The sequence below is a fragment of the Larus michahellis genome, chromosome Z, assembly GCF_964199755.1.
Source record: "Larus michahellis chromosome Z, bLarMic1.1, whole genome shotgun sequence".
NCBI lineage: Eukaryota > Metazoa > Chordata > Aves > Charadriiformes > Laridae > Larus > Larus michahellis.
In genome coordinates this window covers 25,542,500-25,563,736 of record NC_133930.1, presented here as the reverse complement: position 1 = coordinate 25,563,736, position 21,237 = coordinate 25,542,500, and the positions used below count along the sequence as shown (strand labels likewise).

At 40.6% G+C, this 21,237-nt stretch overlaps 2 protein-coding genes across 2 annotated transcripts in view; one reads left to right on the top strand and one right to left on the bottom strand.

Moving 5' to 3' along the window:
* Positions 1-1,969, bottom strand: part of DMGDH (dimethylglycine dehydrogenase) — a 49,187-nt gene extending 47,218 nt beyond the window's left edge. The window contains exon 1 of the mRNA XM_074570705.1: positions 1,578-1,969. Within this exon, the coding sequence (XP_074426806.1) occupies positions 1,578-1,699 (122 nt within the window). The 5' untranslated portion in view covers positions 1,700-1,969. The remainder of the gene's footprint in view (positions 1-1,577) is intronic.
* Positions 1,944-19,616, top strand: LOC141736487 (betaine--homocysteine S-methyltransferase 1). Its single transcript, XM_074570706.1, has 8 exons — positions 1,944-2,136; positions 5,825-5,957; positions 9,869-9,987; positions 11,831-12,022; positions 12,610-12,757; positions 13,638-13,820; positions 17,879-18,107; positions 18,607-19,616. The coding sequence occupies exons 1-8, from the start codon at positions 2,098-2,100 to the stop codon at positions 18,779-18,781; spliced, it is 1,218 nt and encodes a 405-aa protein (XP_074426807.1). The 5' UTR covers positions 1,944-2,097; the 3' UTR covers positions 18,782-19,616.
* The last annotated feature ends 1,621 nt before the right edge of the window (positions 19,617-21,237 follow it).

Sequence of the window (21,237 nt, the reverse complement as noted above, 5' to 3'; positions counted from 1 at the left end):
CTTGCTTGGAGTTTACAGACACCTAACCTGTTCACTATTATCTTCTTTTAAAGTAAATGGTCTAAAAGGGTCATATACATACACCGTAGTAACACCAAAAACAAAGCAAGTTTGCTTCCACTCACAACTTTAAATCTTTGCTATTTGTCCAATATATCCTTATATGTAGATCCTATTTCTCAATAAGAAACTGCACCCCCAAAGTGACAGTGTCAAAACCAGAGTTTTCGGAAGTGCTAAGGTATAGGCATCACAAAGGGAGCGTCTTTAAAAAACGCCTACTTAGTAAGACCCCTTAATAAATTTCTAAAGCCAATGTCAGCAGACTACATCAGTGTATGTGTTCATGAACAATGAAACTTAGTACTTATTTTCATGTTCTGTCTATTTTGACATGTTCTACTTTGATGAAGTCAAAACATTATAGAAACAGGTTTCTGTCAATGGCACACACCTGCTACTACACCATGCTGCATTTCCACAAGCACTTTAATCCAGCATAAACCAGAACTGCTGCCACAGGCAGCCCCATTCCCCTCCATCTCATCTCATCCTCCTCTCTACTGCCCCATCCACAGACAGCCAAGCAGCAAGCCAGATCAGGAGATGTATCCCAATTTTAAAAAGGCCATTTTTTGGATGTGAGACAAGGCAGGGCCTCTTAATACAGTAGCAGCACAGACTACTGTGAAATCACGGTGCTCTCTCCTTTCAGGACAGTTAATCAACACTCAATTTTATCTCCCCCCGGTCCTTGTACATTTCCTTTTGCAGCTTCTCTGGCAAAAGGCTTTCTAATGTGTAACTAGTCTTCCACCCATCCTCCACTCAGAAATCAAAGCTATTAGTTGTATGTATTACAAATGGAGGTCTCATAAAATAATACAACATTTTAAATGCAAATACAGGAGGAATATGCACCATGCTTATTTGCTGTGCGGCAATGAATGAAAAGGAAAATAAATGGGATCACTGGACACCACAGGTTTTCTATGGTGCACCACACACTTGCACATGCTCTTTTTTGAGATTACATATTAATTTTTGCAAGTTAACCATACACTGTTAAACAGCCAGATGTGAGACACTGACACCAGCTCCTCTACTGAATTTTGAGGCACGTGGTAATCAAGGTGAAGCGCGGGGGCTTTTCTCGTGCCTCTTTAATGCCATGAGTTTGGCATTTCCTCACCTGTCAGCTCTTTTCAAACCTTTTCTTCCAAATGCAGGAGCCGGGTGAGAGACGCGGGGTTACCTTCCGGGCTAACTACAGGCTTCACCCCGGCATTCACTCCCGCCGGTTGAAACAGCTCCATTTCAGCTCGCCGATACGGCCCCGTACACAACGGCAGGGATCCCCGCACACTCACGCTGGGCTGGGCCGCGGACGTGCGGGGCGCCGGGGGGAGATGCACCCCCTGCCCGCCCCTCGGCGGCCGGCAGCAGGAGCCCCATTCCCCTCACCACCTTCCCCTCACCGCCCCCGCCCGGCGCGGAGGCCAGGGGCTCACAGCCGCGACCGTTAACGGCTCCTCCGCCCGCGTCCCCCACCCCGCCCCGGCCCGGCCCTCACTCACCGCCCCTGCGCGCCCGCCGCGCCGCTGAGGGCCCGCAGGGCGGCCGCGGCGAGGGGTTCGGGCCGGCCGCCGCGGCGGGGGACCGTCAGCCGCCGCAGGGCTCCTCGCAGCACCCCGCTCATCGCACCGGCAGCCGGGATGGAGAGCGCTGGCTCCGCGCCTCTCCCGACGGCGTCCCGTCCCGTCCCCTGGCTGCCCCCGCCGAGGCCAGCCCTCACGGAGGAGGTCGCCGGCCCGCCCCTTGGTTGAGGGGGGCAGCCCGGGGGAGTAACCGGCGCCTCGCGACCTCGAGCCAAGCGGGGGCGGTGGCGGGAGGGCGCGGGGCAGCCCCGGGCAGTGCCAGGGCGCTCCGCGGGGTCAGGGGCCGGGCCGGGCGGGCGTGTCGCCCGCAGCGCTGCCCACCGCGGCCCGCCTCCTTCCCGCGCTATAAAGCTGCGGCCGCAGCGCACCGGGGTATCTCCAGCTTCCAGCCGAACCGTCGGGGCTGACTCGGGAAGCCGGAGTACCTGGGGCGAGGAAGATGCTGCCCATCGGGAAGACCACGAAACAGGGCAAAAGGGTAATTCTCCCGTCTCCCTCCCTCCCTCCCTCCCTCCCCTCGCTCAGCCCCGCTCCCCTGGGGGCCCGTCCCGCTCCGCTGCACGCCGCCGTCCCCTTCGGGACCTGCCCCGTCGGGAGCGGGTGGCAGGAGTCTGGCAGCGGCATCGGGCAGAGCTCGGCCCTGGGCCGGGCCGTGGCGCCCCTGCGCCCGGCCACCTTTCCCGCCTGCCCGGGATCCTGCCCCGGGACTCTCCTGGGGAGCTGCTGCTAAACTGGCACGACCCGCGAACCGCCCTTGTTAACCTCCGGTAAGGTACTGAGTGTTGCTGCAGGTAAGGTTGGATTGTGAAAAGCTAAAGTAAAGCCACAGTAATAACTATACCTATTCAGCATTGAGCCGTTACAGGCATTTGGACACCGTTACGAGACAGATAGATTAGATTGAATTTAATGCTCTAACGGCTCATAGAATTTTGATTTCTCTGAACACATCAACTGCAGCCACCAAAGTTCAGAACCATTTTGCATAATAGTATTTGATATGCAAACTAAGCAGTGCTTGCAACACATTAAAATTGTCAATATTTTAGGCATAAATTGTCATTGGATGGGATTTCTTTTACCAGCATCTTGACAACTCTATTTACAAGCCCCATATTGCTCTTCCCTTGATTTATATGACCAAATATCAACAGCATTTCTAATATGAGCGCAGTCTCCAATATATGCATGCTCTTTTATATGCACCCTCATTTAGCTAAAGAAATAAACTGGTATAAAAAGTTATCCAGGCATCAGCCATTCTGGCCATTAATGCAAACATATGAGCAATGTCCAAATCAAACTCTCTCACATGTATCAGTACCGCTACCCTGCACTGCTGCTTGGAAAGGTCAGTGGAAGCATGTATTCTGTCTTCTCTTCATAAGGATGCTATTATCATTAATAGGATATTTCTTACTCAGAACTGGTTTTACTGGGTTTTATGTTGGATGGTTGGACTTGGTGATCTTAAAAGTCTTTTCCAACCTAAATGATTCTATGATTCTATCTATTGCCTGTAAGTGCAGAGTAAGAGAACAGAAGGATAGGGAAGAAGTCTATGAGCTCTAGGCCTTTCAGGTAGATCCGTTATAAAGGAAGGAGGTGGGGAGGTACTTGTTCAGCTTTTTATTTTTTGGCCCATGCTCATGCCAGCCTAACTTCAGATACCTAGCAGAAGGCAGTTGCCCTAAGCTCCCCCTACAGGTAATAGAGAGAGAGAAGCTTCTCTTGAGGGCTCACTTAAGGTCTGAATAGTTAGTTTGAGATGCTTTTTTCTCGCTACTGATGGAAAGGTAGGATATAGGTAGAGCAAGCACGTGTTTCATTTACATGGTTCAGTTACATTCCTTAAAGGTGGTTGAGGGAATATCTTCAGAGTTATGCACTCTTTCCATGGATAGATGCATGGACTATGTGGTGCAACTTCATTCGTGGTAGCAAAAGAAAAGCAGTGAAAAGATGGGTCAAAAAAGCTTTGGTTAGCTTTTCACATATACTGTTTCTTGTTATTTAATACCGGATCTTTATACTACCAGATCACCTGACAGTACAATTTTGATCTGGGTTGGGCACAAGCACAGAGCTGTAGGTCTCTGGGGCAGAACAAACCAATGGTGATGATGAGCTTATGCTAGCTGTATGCTGGTTGAATCAATGGTATTTTGCCCAGTATAGGTAAAGTAAAAATGGTGTGAAGAGATGATATCAGACCTTTAATAAAGGTTGCAAAAAAGTTATTTCTGTTTTAAGCCGATCTGAATTGACTAAGTAAGTTTGTATTAAGTACGTTGTGCTTTATAGTTATGTCACCTGCTATTAGATGCCCTGATGCTAGGTTTGATGTAACACAATATATTATGTATTAAGATGCTATGGACTATTCAGTCATGGCTTATGTTGCTTCTGGGTGTCAAAAGTGAAGATTATTTTAAGTGCAGTTTAAAAAAGCTAGAACTGTGAAGCAAAACTGTTGTTAAATCCTAGAAGTGACTTGTTAAAAGCAAAAAATTCTCTTAGTTGTAGTGCATTTAAATAGAATGTCAATATATGATGTAAACATGTATCTATTACTTAATGTTCAGTTAACAAGCAATGACTGAGGCTGCTTGTACATTAAGATTTTTTTTCCTCTGCACTCTTGTTTTCTGCGTATGAAACTTCTGAAGCAGGCTCTGTCTATAACAGATTCCTTGGCAGGCAAAGGAAGCAGGGACTCAACCAGTGATCCCTTGGGTGCCTTTCTCTTGCTCCAGTTGAGGCATTCTATTACAACTGCAAATTACTTAATTGCAAACACAATCTTTCCAAAGCCTCCTGACATTTACACTTAGAACACAATTGCCCTGATAGACAGACATGACTGGTATAATCATTGAAAATTACTGAGCTTTGGAGATTGAGTATTGGAGACTGAGTTTTGCCCTGGTCCTGCTGAAATAAAGATAAGAGCTTGCACATTTTATTAAATTTATTTAGTTAATCGGGTCAATATTTTGGCAAGTCCACAATGTGCAATGGAATGTGATGCAGGGATTTGCAAGCCAACACTTGGCTAAGCTCATAAATCTGCACAGCAGGTGTATCTGTTGTGCAGATATATCCGTACAGAGGAGTGCTGCCACCTTGCTGCCGTGTGAGTGCCTGCGCCAGAAATGCTGATCCTCTCAGCCAGGCTTTGTAGGCTCCAAGTAGCCTTACACTGCTGTGCTTCATACTGAAACTGGCATAGTAGGCACAGTGCTCCTTCTTGTTGGAAATGCATGCTCTCATCCCCCTTAAAGGGTGGTGCCGAGATGTCGTAAATGTTTGTCTTTTCTGGATATATGGTGTGAGATAACTGAATTCACGAAGGAGAAATTATCAAGAAAGATATTCTACTAAAGGTTGGAAGCTGATTGTTAAAAAACCCCTTCCTCTCAGCATGAAAACCACACTCAACTCTATGTCCACCAGCCTTTTCTTTTCTACTCCCTCAAATTTCATCTACTGAAAAGCTAGTGTGCTATCAAGAAAAAATAACTATGGTGGGAAATTTCAGTCTTACCTTTGATTAATTCTTTTCCTGTACCCACTACCATTGTTAATGTAATGGGTCTGCATTCATCCCCTTTTAAAAGAATATAGAATGATGGTTGTAATCCAATTGCAGAAATTAGTCCTTTTTAGAGTAATAGCAAGGTACTTTTTGGAAAATTTGAACATGACAATGAAGCAATGAAAGGAATACAAAAAATAATACATATTAGGTGCAACCAATATACGTTGTTCTCATGTTTTTCAGTTTTACAAAAGAAATAATTACTACTTTCCTTGCATTAGCATGGAGTTCAAGGTGGAAGCAAGGTTAATCACAGGGTGCTGTAAGGTTTGTAATCTGGCATCATAAAACATTCTCTGGAATACAATAAAACTGACTAATGAAAAGTCTTATGTAATATATATGCACATATTAAAGCCTTATGTTGCAAAATGGACCATCTCCAATTCTTTAAACAGAATTTCAAGAATGAAATTAATTACTTTTTACTATTATGGCAAAGATGTTTCTGGTAGTCCACAAATATTTGCGTCTGCTTTGCAAGTAAAGGAAATGGCAACAAAGACAAAGAAGTCCACAAAACTGAAGAACTGTAATTGTTAAGCTTTCCTCCTGCTTTCTTCAGGGTATTCTAGAGCGCTTAGACGCTGGAGAAATTGTCATTGGAGATGGAGGATTTGTCTTTGCTCTTGAAAAGAGGGGATATGTTAAAGCTGGACCTTGGACTCCTGAAGCGACGGTAGAACACCCGGAAGCAGGTCAGTTTTACTGGGAAATGTAAATGATGTAAATGTAACACTGTAAAACAATGTAAATGATTGGCTAAATAACAAATATATAGGAACGTGTAGTACGTTTTTAAATAAAAGTGTTGCTTGACACTGTAGAAATACACTGTTAAGAACAGCCTAAGAATCTATAAACTGAATGCTCATCTTACCCCTTTTTGTTGCTCTAACACTGGCCAAAAGCAGTTGGCTGGGTAAGAATATGAGTAGTGCAAACATACACTGATACCTCTCCAGCATACTCTCCCAGTCTTTAATAATTGGGGAGGGCCCAGGGGCCTTTTGACTCAGATGTGGTGTCTTTGTATTTAATAATATTCAGTGATTTCTCTCTCATGGATTTGTCCAGTCTGTCCTTGAGCTGATATAAATGTTATCATTTAAAACATCTTGTGAAAAAGAATTCTGCAGTTTTGTTGTGTTCTAGTCATGCTAGGACTTCTATATTGTTATAAATTAATATAGCTTGTTTACCAATTCTTTCAGGAAAATAGCAGCTTTTAATAAACAATGGAATTGAAGAGGAGTATTTCATGTATCTGGCTCCACTGTGATATGGGGAATGATAAACCTCATAAGAACCTAAGAATTGCAATAAACATTTAATGGAGTAACTCTCTTAAAGTGGATGGAGACAAAATGAGCAATCATTCCATGCCTTCCAGCATAAAGATTATAGTGTTTAGCATAAATAGTGCAAAAGCAGATCCTATCATCTATTTATGTATGCTTCATTACAAGAAAGCATTTCCCTCAGTAATCTGATGTGCAGTTAATCCTACAAGCCAATTCAGAATATCCTGGGGGGACAAAAAATTAGTCTTTTGTCCTCTATTTAGAAGGGAGAGGAGGGGAAGGACTCTGGTAGGGTCTGTCCCTACACATTCCATCTTATCCATAGCACTTATTCCATGCTCTTTATTTCTCCTTTGCTTATTTATTTTGCATCTCAGAAGCCCTTGACCCTCTCCATATGTCCTTTCAGGTAGTGCAGGTCTCAGTCCATGGGAAATGTAAGACACTGACTTACATAGAGGCAGATGGCTTAAACTGGCTAAATTGGCACATAAATTTGCTTTAAATAAGTGATCAGTAGTCATAGGTTAGAAACCATTCTTCAAAGAATTGCTCCTGATTTGCTAGAACATATTGCTCATCTGTAACGTAGTTATAACATTTTTGTAAGCCCGTTATAGGCTATTTATAAATGCACAAATACACCCTTCACTAGGTATGTATTAATTTCTTTTTGTGCAGTGTGCTGCCTCCCTCCATTACTGCTTTTTGCTCCTGCGTGCTCAAGGGTCATGTTACTTTGAAAGCAGGTGTAAAGAACAGAAGGAGCAACTGGCTGAGCCAGCTGCTGGTATAAAAACCATATGACCACCAGATCTTCTTGCCTTTGTAAGGAAGGAGGGAAAAGGAGGGAGTTTCTAAGAATGTACCAAGGAAAGGGAGGGATGGGAAGAGTGAGTTCAAGGCCATTATCTCCATTACAAGAGAGAAGTTTTGCCAGACTGACAAGTTTAGAAATGGGATATAAATATTTTTTTTCTGAGCCACGTCAGGTATTGCCCTGTAGTGAGCAATATGCATAATCACTTATTGCCCCCATCTCCTGTTAGCTTAAGTCTGTGTCTTTTGTGAAATGTCCAACTCATGGCAGATTGAAATGAAAACTCAGTGTTACACATCTGACTCCTAAAATGCATCAAATTGTTAATAACTGTTTAGCCTCATATGTGGCTGTCATCCCCATTTCTCAAATGCTGGAGGAAAACAAAGCTTCAGTAACATGCTGGAAGTCACACAAGAAGTAAATTGCACAGTGGTTCTGGTTTTTGATAGTGCAGGCTGCTGTGGGCTTGATAATTGTAATAGTGTGTTCTACTGGTAAAAACAATTTGCCTAGGGTTGAATGAGATTCAGGCTGATACTTAACAACACTATTCTTTCCCTCAAAATGTAGACCCATTCAAGAGTCTCCTGTTCACATACCTGATAGTTTGGGATATGATGTTCCTCAATGATATGTGTTAGGTTATGTTTCATTTGCCTACCTATGGCATCATCCTTATTCACAACAATTCTAGACATTGTTCTAGGAATGCAAGAAGCTTATCTAAAGAGCACTAACCATGGGGGTAAACAAATCTGGTTTATTACAGAAATGTCATAGAGCATATGAAAAAAGAGTCTACAGTTTTTTCACCTTTTCCTATTTCCTGTCTAGTTTTCATCAAAGATTTTTCATGGGAGACACTAGAAAAAAACAAAAGTACAGAACACTGGAAGCATACAAGACAGCCCTTTTAGTTGGGGTCATTAGCCTATTTTAATGCTGTAGGAAAAAGAATACTCCCTGCACTAGGAATGTTTTGACCCTGTGTAAAGTTTGTAAGACTGAAAATTGATCCTGGTAGGTCAGGGACATTCCAGGGACTCTTTGAACCGTACCTCTGCTATAATCTATGTTCCTGGCTAGGTCATTGTAACTGCTGGGAAAAGAAGCATTGTGTTAAGTCACAGTGTGGTTACCCAAGGCTGTAATTAGAAATTAAATACTGTACTACCAGAGAAAAGCAAGGGACACTACACTGTTCCTTCAATGAAAGGAGACGTGCCTGCATGTATGCAGATTGACTCTAGCAACTCAAACTGCTGTTTTTGCTTTGCTGGCATAAAAGGCTGTGTTGTTGCATCTGAAGGGAATAATTTTATTCTCATGACACATTAACACATTTCCATAATGACACAGATTGTCTGTAGACAATGAGGTGTGATAAACCAGGACTTCACAAAAACTTTTACAGACATCTGCCACAGAAACTGTAGCGTTTGTGTGTGTGTGTCTAGGGAATAATATCTAGGGAATAAATTATTCCTGTATTTGCTATAAGCTGTTGAGCATTTTGACTCTGTTTTACATAATCAGTAGTGTTCTAGAAATTATTATAATTATGGTTCTGTGGGTATACATATAAAATCAATTAACAGCTCCTGTTCTGTTCCTGCTGTGGTGATTGCAGTATACTGCTTACAGTGATGAAGGCAGAACTAGCATTACAGAGCTTGCTCCCGAAGTCTTAATCTAGGCAATTTGTCCATTAAAAGTAATACCAACCCTTCGTTCATAAGAAGTGTTGGCTCTGTAGTGAAATCATCATGTGTTGACTTATGGGAAGAATTAAGTCTGTGTTGCAAGTCACTTTTATGGAGCATCATCTTTAAATTAAGGATGTATTTAGCAAAACAGAGCATTGGATTTAGCTGACTACAGTCAGCTAGAGTTTTGTTGGGGGTGGGGCAGAACAGAAAATACAAAATAGAGGCGGTAATGGAACACTGTATTCTTCCATGTAAGTATCATCTTGTCTCTTAATTTGTTGCCATGATAATTTCTTCTATTTCCTTCTTCATAGTCTAAAAGCTAAGCAAATACGGCTTTTTCATTTGATAAGCTTTTTGTCTGGTATTCCTTGTTATGCTTTCATGTTCTTACATCAGATGTCGGCTTTCCCTTCCTAAACCACTATATGGTTCTATAAAATAAAATTGGGAGGTCTGAAGGACTGCAGAGCGTAGAAGATAGGCAAGGTGCACGCAAAACTGAATCTACTGATAAACTAAATAGAAATCTTCAGTCATTCTCAGCAGAGAATAACAAAAGAGGAAGTTTTCTATCTAATGTTCTCAGAGTGCGAAGAAAGAAATTCTACACAGATTGGGGTACTGCTTCTACTCTCTCATAGTGGCTCTTCTAATAAATACAGTATCACTTATTTTACACTAACATTACTTCAATAAACATTTAATTTTGAGATAACAACAGTAATAACCGTGCCAAAAATCTATTATTTGTCTCTTTTAATTCTTTGCAGTTCGTCAGCTTCACCGAGAGTTCATCAGAGCTGGATCCAATGTTCTGCAGACATTCACGTTTTATGCCAGTGAGGACAAACTAGAGAACAGAGGCAATTATGTAGCTGAGAAAATAAGCGTGAGTAAAGCTCTGTTTCAATATGAAGAGCTGTTTCAATATGGAGATAAGAAATAAAAGGAGTGATTTCAAAAGCTTTAATAGAGAAATTATCAAGTACTTTCCCACTTTGTCATAACAGATTTTGGCTATATTCGAGGACCAAAGAATGAGATGATCCATTTACAGAGTTTGGAATAGCAAGAAAGACAAGGTTAAAGGACAAAAAAAATAATAAAAATAACAAAATGGGGCAAGGATGAAGCGAAGAAAGAGGATGCCCACATCGTATTTTTTCCATCTGAGGCGATCAGTTTACTGGAATTTTGATACAAAGAGTATAGGGAGGAATAAAGGCACAGAGAGCAGAATCAGTGAAAAAAAGAAATGCTTTAACATTCAGAGAAACAAATCAATGGCAAAAATGATGAAGAATCATAGAGAATAATGACTGGCTAATGAGAATGGAATGTTTCTTAGAACCATGTCTTCAATAAAGTAACAACTAACTTCTGGCATAAACATTTCTAGATAGTTCCTTTGAGAGTAGAAGGTTTGCCATTGAGTGTTTTCTCTGATCCCTTCCCCTTTGGTCCTATTGTCTATTTCAACCTCTGCGAAGTAGAGAAGATTCTCTAGGGGACAGGGAGGAAGGAATATCTTTGTATCTGTGAAGATATTCCAAGTCAGAAATTAGAACAATCTGGACACTAGGGAAACACTTGAGGCTTAATTAAGAGGTCATACCAAAATGTCATATGACAAAATTTATCTGAAATGCTGTACCTTTATATTCAATAGATGCAACATTGAAATGTCTGAATTGGTAGTCCCAGAATCACAGGGCCTCTGCAGCAAGCCATGCTGCAATGCTTGTCGCCATGCAAAATTATAAGGGCTGGAAGAGAAGTTGGTATTTGGAATTCATTGCAGCAAAGCTTTGAAGATTGATTTGCTGCCAGTTCTAGAAGCAGGTTCCTCCAGGCTTTAACTGGTTTATGTCTCCACCTCCTGGAGCTCCCAGAGACACGTACCTGAGCACAATGTAAATGCAAATGTAAGACAGTCTGTCAGCAATTAAAAATCAGCTGGGTCTTCTGAGGCAGCCATGGAAAACTTCAGCTGAGAAAAACCTATGTAGATTCTAAGTAGTCCGTGAGCTGCAGAGAAACATGCTCTAATCTGTACCTGTTATCTACCCCAAATAATGATTCTTTTTCCAAAGTTTTTTTTCTCAGCTTAACCTCTTTTTTCTAGTCATTCTGATTTAGGTATGGAGGGAATGTGTCTTTCACTCTGGGTAATTAATTAATCATATATAGTGATAACTTTCCCTTGACTACTATTCTTCAATTGGTAACTTTTACATCAGATAATTAATGATATATATTTTAAAATGCCTCAAATAACTCTATGTGAATGTTATATCTGAAATTTTGAAAATTATCAAAATACTAAAACAAATTGTAAAAAAATCAATTGAAATTACTACATGTTTTGTATGTCAGAATAAAAGCATACACTTAAGTGTAACTAACTCGTTTTCTAAGGGGCAAAGAAAATTCCATTTCACACCAAACATTTCCTTTTTCTAGACTATCTGTGTAAGATGTATTAAAGGTAATGTGTTTTGTAGTATTTGATAATACGATAACTTAGAGGTGTCAAGAAATGTGTTTCCTAATTTTACTATTTTTTTGAAAGACACTGGTCTTTCTAATCAATATTATTTAAAAATACATTTAAGTTATAAAAGAATATGAATAAGCCATTATGGCTTTTAATTTTTTTTGTCCTTTTTGTACTCTGAAGTTACATGCTTATCTCTGACCAGGTAAAACTGACATAATCTATATCCATACAGTGCCAGAAAGTGAATGAAGCTGCTTGTGACATTGCAAGAGAAGTGGCTAATGAAGGCGATGCTTTAGTAGCTGGAGGAGTCAGTCAAACACCATCATACTTAAGCTGCAAGGATGAAGCAGAGGTTAAAGCAGCCTTTCGAAAGCAACTAGAAGTCTTTATGAAGAAGAATGTGGACTTCCTAATTGCAGAGGTAAATCTGTAAAAAAAGCCTATGTCTTCAGCTGCCACAGTGCTAACTTTATGATGTCTGGCCTACTTTAGGGAGTACAAGTATATATTGCGTCCTCCATTAAAAATTTCCATTATGCTTTTATTCCAGTAGTATTAGGTATTTTTCTAAAGGCACAGCAGCATCTGCAAGCATCCTAGAATAGGACCTTGAAACCTAAATTTCTACCTCAGTCAAGTCAAATTCTGTACTAGTACAAAGAGGATGGATTATTGTGCTCTTGACAAGTTTTTATTTCTTCTCATACACTGTAAGCAATCAACCTAAGGTGACTTTTCTAGGTGAAAACAGTCCTTTGGGGATAAATCTCTGATTAACCTCCTGTATGGGCATTCTTATTCTGAAACCATTAATTTTTTATCTAGTTTTACTTACTGGCTTTTTATAATCCTTTTCTAACTGTGTGGTCAGTGAACTTAATTGAATTCTGTTAGTGTAAATCAGAAATGAATCAAGTCACTGCACTGATGGTGAATTTGAGGTCTAGATTAATGTGTTTATGCTTCATCTCCAAGAAACAGAAGTAGTCCAGTTTAAATTTCTTTCAGTATTTTGAACATGTTGAAGAGGCTGTTTGGGCAGTTGAAGTTCTAAAAGAATCTGGAAAGCCAGTTGCAGCTACAATGTGCATTGGTCCAGAAGGAGACATGCATGGTGTACCCCCTGGACAATGTGCTGTCCAACTGGTAAAGGCTGGTAAGAATCTATTTTAATATGCCCTTTAAAAGTATGGAACACAGTAAAGTCCTTACGTATATATGGATGTGTATATCAAGTAGATAGCTTTCCAATTGTATCTGATAAAAGTTTTGACCCTATAGAAAGGTTTTTATGTGTACTTTACTAGAGCAGTCTTGTAAAAAACATACAAAAATGCAGCTATTAAATCCTTGTTAACCAGGATGGTATTGGGAGGAGTACCCACAGGCAGCTGATACTGAATGGCGCAAAATCCTAAACCTACTCAAATCTGGTTACAGAGACAACCTCAAATTCTGGAAACATAAGCAGAATCCAAAGCCACATTTGATTCTCTGCTTAAGTTTTTAGACATGTATGTGGCACAGTTCAAACCCAGGATGAGATAGAGGATGAAAAAATTCATCTTTTTGCCTATCAAAGGCTGTGTTTCCTGCAGGACAAGGGGAAGGGCAGAAGAAATTAATCAGGGGCATAATGAATGACGGTACAGGGGTTTATTATATCCATTCTGAACTACTTTTTTCCTTTGGAGTTAGAGTTGAAATCCTAAGAAAGAACCTGTGTTAGGAATCTGCTAGCTATTTGCATACGTGGCTGTACATAGTCAGTCTCCACTGATTAAGCAGTGGTAAGAAAAGCAACTGTATGAGGGTGGGAGATGTGATTCTTCATCGGGAAGGTAAAGAGGAGTGCAACTGAGATGTAAATGGAATGATCAGCCTCAGGACAGTTGAGGCTGGCTCTAACCCAACTGCCTTATTTTCATAATGCTGGTGTAAAGATGGACTGCTCTGCTTTTGGAGTGCTGTGGCTAAGAACTTTCACCTCCCACTTCCTAGAGAGATGTGACTTGAAGTTATTCTCTTCCTCCTAGGTGCTTCTATTGTTGGAGTCAACTGCCATTTTGATCCAGATACTTCCCTGGAAACTGTGAAACTGATGAAAGAGGGCTTGCAGGCTGCCAAACTGAAAGCCCACCTGATGTCCCAACCACTTGCTTTCCATACACCTGATTGTGGAAAGCAGGGTTTTATTGACCTTCCAGAATTTCCATTTGGTAAGATAAGGTTATCTTTTTTTTAAATCTTTTTTTTCTTATTATTTTTATTGCCTGTTCCTTTTATTTTTTTCCCTAGCTTTTAGTAAAGCTGAAGCTGCAAGGTGTCCTTCTATATAGAACGATGAGTCCAAATTATCCTGACTGGCATTTTCCTCAGAGGGATTGCAGTGTAATATTGGATCGAAGATCATCCACATAGTGAGAGTACTTCAGTAGTATAACAGCATGTAACTGAAAGTGAAATTATGATGAAAACAGTTAAAGTGCCACAACCTAAACTCAGTTAAAAAATGTAGCACTTCCTCATGCTGTAGAATCTTGTTCAGGACAACTAAAAACAGTTCAAAGAAATTAAGAAGAGCAAATACACTAAAAAAATCCCAGACTTAAATGCTTTTGCATTGGAGCTCCCCAGGGCTAAGGCATTGATCCAACAGTCCCTATAATGTTTACCTGTGTAGGGATTTAATGTACAATGCGTATGCAGAACTGGATATAGGTGCATGATTATTGCACTCATAATGGTTCAGTCTTGCAAGTGTAACTGTCTAATACAAGTGAGATTAGAGAGAAACCAGAAGAGGGAATAAGTTCTTTGATGTTGCTAACAAATGGACTAGCAGCTTGGAGATGTATTCATCACATGTGTGCTCAGAAGAAATTCTACAAAGACCGAAAGATTCAGCCACTTTATGTGTAATGTAAGGCTTGTGTATTTAGGGCTTATTTCCACCTGGGATGTGGAAGATCACATCCCTTTAAGATAAGAGGACAAAATCAGCCTAATAATTTTAAAAATTATTAGAAAAATGCGTTCATTTTCAAGTATCATACACTCTTTCAGATCAGACTATAAAATAAGGTATTAAAACATTTGAAACTTGAATTTATAGCAAGAAAAAATTGAGACTGATGTAACTTTCAGAAAGATTTTTTTTTTTAAATTCCTCTCTTTACGTTCTTTACATAAACGAAGGGAAGTGAATAAAGCATGAGCCTGAGGCATTCATTAAATGATAATAACATGTCTGAGTTCTGAAAATATTCTTGGATGTTTAAAAGTGTTAGGAACTCATTTATCCTATTCATTCCTTCATATAACTCCTCTGATTGCAAGCAAAAAAAGACAGAACAGATGCAGTAAGTAATCAAGTGAATTGAGGGATTGACTCTTTGGTTTGTTATGGTTCTTGGCTTGTATGTTATAAGCAATCTATATGAGATGTCAGCTTTCAGAAATTTCATGAGTCACGCAGGGATACCTTCCACTAGATCAGGTTGCTCAAAGTCTCATCCAACCTGGCCTTGAACACTGCCAGGGATGAGGCATCCACAACTTCTCTGAGCAACCTGTTCCCATGTCTCACCACCCTCATCATAAAAAATTTCTTCCTAATATCTAATCTAAACCTACCCTCTTTCAGTTTAAAACTGTTACCCCTTCTCCTATCACTACACTTACTGATAGACTCCTTTCCCATCTTTCCTGTAGGCCCCTTTCAAGTACTGTAAGGCTGCTATAAGGTCTCCCCAGAACTGCCATACTCCAGATGGGGTCTCACCAGAGCAGAGTAGAGGGGCAGAATCACCTCCCTCAACCTGCTGGACATAGTTCTTTTGATGCAGCACAGGATGGAATTAGCTTTCTGGGCTGCGAGTGCACATTTCTGGTAAACATTCAGTTTTTCATCCACCAGTACTGCCCCATCCTTGTCCGCAGGGCTGCTCTCAATCCACTCATCCCCCAGCCTGCATCCGTATTTGGAATTGCCCTGACCTTTGCACTTGGCCTTGTTGAACTTCATGAGGTTTGCACGTGAAGTTCAAACCTCTCTAGTCTGTCAAGGTCCTCTGGATGGCATCCTGTCCCTCTGGAGTATCAACCAGGCCACTCAGCTTGGTTCATCCACAAACTTGCTGAGGGTGCGCTCAGTCCCACTGTCCATGTCCCCAACAAAGATGTTAAATAATACTGACTGGTCCCAATATAGACCCCTGAGGGACACCACTCATCACTGGTCTCCACCCAAATATCGAGCCATTGACTGCAACTCTTTGAGTGCGACCATCCAGCCAATTCCTTATCCACTGAGTGCTCTTCCTGTCAAATACAGGTCTCCATTTTATGTCCAAGGATGTTGTGTGGGACTGTATCAAATGCCTTGCTCTAGTCCAGGTAGATGACATCTGTTGCTCTTTCGTTATCCACCAATGCTGGAACCCCACTGTAGAAGGCCACCAAATTTGTCAGGCATGATTTGCATGCCATGAAGTGAAGCCATGATGGCTGTCACCAATCACGTTTCTTTTCCATGTGCCTTAGCATAGTTTCCAGAGGAAATGCTCCATGATCTTGCCAGACACACGGGTGAGACTGACTGGCCTATAGTTCTCTGGGTCTTCCTTTTTTCCCTTTTTTAAAAATGGGGGTGATAGTTTCCCTTTTCCAGTCATTGGGAACTTCACCAGTCTGCCACAACTTTTCAAATACGATGGACAGTGGCTTAGCAACTTCATCTGCCAGTTCCCTCAGGACTCTTGGATGCATCTCATCAGGTCCCATATATTGTGACAGGGTGGGTGATGGAGGAGACAGGGAAACACTCTATACTGTTCCCCTGGAGTTTAGTTGCTTATACAGGTATAAATTGAGTGCAAGATGCTGCATTCTTACTGTTGATCATTTTGTATCAATTTTGTATTAGCTTTTTAATGATATAGTAGAGACAAGGAAATAATGAATTTGTGCTTCTGATGCTTTCTCTCACATCTGCAGCAGTGTTCACAAGCTTACTTTTATTTAAACAGCTTTCTAAGATAGCTTTATATGGTTTTCCTTCTGGTATTAGACCATTTACTTTTCCTTTGTCCAGTCTTTCCCTCTGAGACCAATAACTTTCTGTTTAAGAACATTTCAGTTTTTTCCTTCTGCTTTTATTTTCTGAACCTGTCTCAACTACCCATTGTACTTAGAGTAGATCTGCTTTGTATACCTTCTTTCATGTTAGGCGTTTTTGGGAAAGGGTGTAGGGAAAAGAATCCTACCTTTCTGCTGTGTTACTGGAGCCTTACTACCTCATCACAGCTTCTTTGCCCAGCAGAGTGTTCAGTGCACAGACATCATGCCGAATTTGCCTGATAACCATGCTGGTTCATCTGCATATGTGCATAACGAAATGGGAGACATTTTATTCCTTTATTCCTGTATTTTTATTCCTTAAAGTTTCTTCTTCAGTCCCTGGTCTTTTCTTTCAGTTCAGCCACTCTTGTGCCTCCTTCTCTTTGAGGTGTTCTATTCCTTGTTCATTTCACTTTCTGTTCCTTTACTTCCACAAGTCCTTCCTCTCGGCTCTTTTATCCCTTCACTCTGCTCACCACAACATGCAACAGGGAGTAGAGTTCAAAATAAAGATTGCATCCTAACTTACCTACACACAGAACTTTCCACAAGGAATGAATTAGTTGGAGGCAGCAAGCTGGTTATGGCTGGGATTATAACTAAATAAGGGATGGGCTAAGAAATAGCTACAGATCCCAGCTGTCAGTGAAACAACTGGCTGCCACTAGCTGATCATGGAAAAAAGTGTAGTAAGCATTCCCAAGGAATAATGATCAGGCTTATTCCTACTGCAGGTAGACCGATGTCTTCTCCTTTCACGGATTAGAGGACTGCAATCAGATTTTCCAGATACTGTTTATTAGGATCTCTGTGGAAATGTGGACGTAACATTGAAAGTACGCCAACACTCTAGCTAAGAACTCTGGCAGAATGGCAAGCATGTGACTTAGGGCTTGATCAGTCTCAGAAGATGTTAGGTGCTGTTTTGCAAGGCCAAAAAAACCTTAAACCAAGCATAGCTTGGCAGAGCACAGCAGAATCTGAAAGATAGCCTTCTGAAAGTTTGCATCATTAATTCTAGCTCAGACAGTTCAAACATCTACATCTACAACCAGTTTTGCAAACAGTGTGCAAGTGTTTCAGCAATGTGATTTCTTACCAAAAATTGTGCTGAAATGGAGCATGGTGGAAGCTTAATATATTAATGTCTTTGCAGGTCTGGAACCAAGAATTGTAACCAGATGGGATATTCAAAAATATGCAAGAAAGGCCTATGACTTAGGAATTCGTTTCATTGGAGGTTGCTGTGGATTTGAGCCATATCACATCCGAGCAATAGCTGAGGAGCTGGCTCCTGAAAGAGGATTTTTGCCAGAAGCTTCTGATAAACATGGTAGCTGGGGTGATAACCTAAGCATGCATACCAAACCCTGGGTCAGAGCAAGGTATGTATATCTGACCTGAAAAGCACACCAGCACACTCATTGCAAAGGCTTATATTGGTCCATGCAGCAGACTGGCTTAAATGATACGGAGGTCTAAATGTCACTGTAAACATTCTATGTGTTAATAATTTTGAAGAATTAAATCTGATCTGGGAGCAGAAAAAGAGGTGAAGGGGCAGTAGGAGAGCTCCAGAAATTCTCATCCCTCTTTAAAATAAAGATTTGGTCTGAATTAATGTGAAAGTAATTAATGAAAGTTAAGATCAAAACCTGACAAACTGTTATAAAACAGCTCCTAATGGTGTCCCTTTCAAGGATGAAAAAATACTTTTTAAACATGTAGCATTTCATTGCATGCTTTCGTTCATACTTATGTATCTAAATATAAAGTCTGTCTGTGGAAGTTAGATGACCCTTTGCAATTGTCATTTAAGCCACGCTTCCTTTAGTATTGTGAGGTGCTTGAAAAAAACCTCTGAATTTCCTTTTCTTTCTTTAGGGCAAGAAAAGAATACTGGGAGAATCTGAAGCCTGCTTCAGGCAGGCCATATTGTCCTTCAATGTCAAAGCCAGATGGCTGGGGAGTGACCAAAGGAGCCAGGGAGCTGATGCAACAGAAAGAAGCAACAACCAAACAACAACTGAAGGAACTCTTCCAGAAACAGAAGTTCTAATTCACTGCAGTTGTGTAAATGTTAGAATGATTTATCTATAGGCCATCTCGTGCTTCACGAGCAAATCTATGAAGATGAGTACCCTCTTGATTTATCAGTTAACAGAAAATGAAAGAGGCAAAATGCAGAGCAAATGTGATTACAGATTAAATATGTCAAACTGATACTGAAATTTTTCTCTGGACAAATAGTTTAGGCAATACATAGTCAGAATCGGGTTTGGATTCTCATAATAACTGAGCTTCTGTCAGCTAGGTGCCATTAATTGGGTGGACACAGAAATACATGGAAAAGTAATAATTGGCTCAAATTACCTGTGAAAAGAAAAAAAGACATCTATAAATACAGTATCAATTGACTTCCACTCCTGAGTCTGTTTTCAGTTTGGGATTATGTAGGAGCTTCCTCAGATCTCAAGAGTTTTTGAGGACTTGTTCAGGGACACACAAGCTGCCAATGCTTCAGACAGAGCTACTTATAGTCACTTCCTTGACTTCAAGAGAAAAAAGTAAACTGGGAAATACATCTTCTAATTGGAATCAAAAGATAAGGAGAATGAGATCTTGCAGAAATTTCTTACATGGAGGAAAAAGGTTCAGAGAACTTTTAGGGAAGAAAAATGACAGGTAAATAATTCACTGTTTTTGTCTCAAGGTACCACGTACACAAGATTTACTTCTCTGGAGACTAAAAGGCTTGAAAGATTATTCTGAAATTTGAAAAAAAATCAATCAAAAGTAATATGATGGAATAGTATTGGATTATCTTCACACTTTAAATCATAAGAGCTTAAACAGAATAATGTACCTCCAGTAAACAATTAATTTTCAAGTGATCCACCTGATTTCTTGATATCTCATTGGAAACACTTGGTTATCTCAAAATATCACTTAAAAACTGAAGCTTCCTAAAATATAACTCCTGTTTATAAGGGTAGTAGAACATTCCATGATTTTTTTTTTTTAAGGTGACTGATTCATTCTAGAATCTTAGCTATAAGAAGACATGAAAAACCCTGTTAGGAAATAGATCAATCCACCTAAGCTGGATTCATCTCCACAAACTCACTAGGAGTGGGCAGTGTGCTACTGCAGCAAAGAAAGCCAACAGGATGCTGGGTTGCATCCACAGGGGCATCACCAGCAGAGATAAAGATGTCATTATCCCACCCTACTCAGCACTTGTCAGGCCACACCTGGAATACTGTGTTCAGTTTTGGTCTTCGTTATGCAAAAAAGACGCAGACAGGCTGGAGAGGGCCCAGAGAAGGGCCACAAAGATGCTCAAAGGACTGGTAGGCTGCCGTATGAGGAAAGGCTGAGAGAACTGGCTTTGTTCAGCCTTGAGAAAAGAAGGCTTAGAGGAGGCCTTATCACCATGTCCCAGTCTTTAAAGGGTGGCTACATAGACAATGGAGACTCCCTTTTTACAAGGAGTCACATGGAAAAGATGAGGGGTAATGGGTATGAGTTAATCCTGGGGAGATTCTGATTGGACATGAGAGAAAAATTTTCCAAATGAGAACAATCAGCCATTGGAATAATCTCCCCAGGGAAGTGGTGGATTCCCCAACATTGGACACTGTTAAGGTTCAGCTGGACAGGGTGCTGGGACATCTTGTCTAAACTGTGCTTTTGCCAAGAAAGGTTGGACCAGATGATCTTTGAGGTCCCTTCCATTCTGGTATTCTATGAAGTTAAGAAAACCCATGGACATTTGCACACTGAATTTGTTGAGAAGACTTTTCTTAGGAAGCATATCACTACACTTGGAACCCATAAAGGACACGTTTCCATAGTTTATTTTTGTGAAATACCACACAACTTAGATTTCTCTCTGGAATGTCATTCCCACCCATTCTGCATTAAAGCCACTACCTTTATGAAGATATCATTCTCAAAGTTAGTTTCGAAAGCTTTTGTTGGACTACTTTTTATGTGTAAGCTTATTTCATTATTTCTATCCAACTGATATTCTGCAGTTCAGCAAACATTTAAATATGCAACACTTTAATGGGAAACTTCAAGTATCCTTTTCAGACTGTTATTGGCAGAAAGTTTAGAAAAAGCCATCTGCCTTCACCAAGCTTATAACAGATTGAAATAGTTACTAGCTAGAAATTTTGCCTGAAAGCCAAAAGTAGACAAATCAAGAAAGTAGAGATTTTAAAATGTAGATTATTTGGAAAGCATCCATGTAAGTGTATACACGCTACATTAAACGGCTTGCCTTCCTAAACCCTTCTGGACCTTGCCCCTGCAGAAAGTGGAATAATGCAAAATCTGTAAATCATAAAGGCCAGATCTTTGATCACCACCAAAATGTACGAAGCATTAAAGACATACGCATGATAAAATGGCTTAAAATACAAGCTACAATTGATAAACAAGTGTTTTGAACAAAGATTACCAGTTTAGGGACTTCCTGTGGCAAAGGATGCAGCTTGACCATCATAC

Coding starts and splice junctions, on each gene's coding strand:
- LOC141736487 (XM_074570706.1), top strand. CDS start 2,098: ATGCTGCCCATCGGGAAGACCACGAAACAGGGCAAAAGG. Junction 9,988..11,830: donor ATGTAGCTGAGAAAATAAGC/GTGAGTAAAGCT, acceptor ATATCCATACAG/TGCCAGAAAGTGAATGAAGC. Junction 12,758..13,637: donor TGTCCAACTGGTAAAGGCTG/GTAAGAATCTAT, acceptor TCTTCCTCCTAG/GTGCTTCTATTGTTGGAGTC.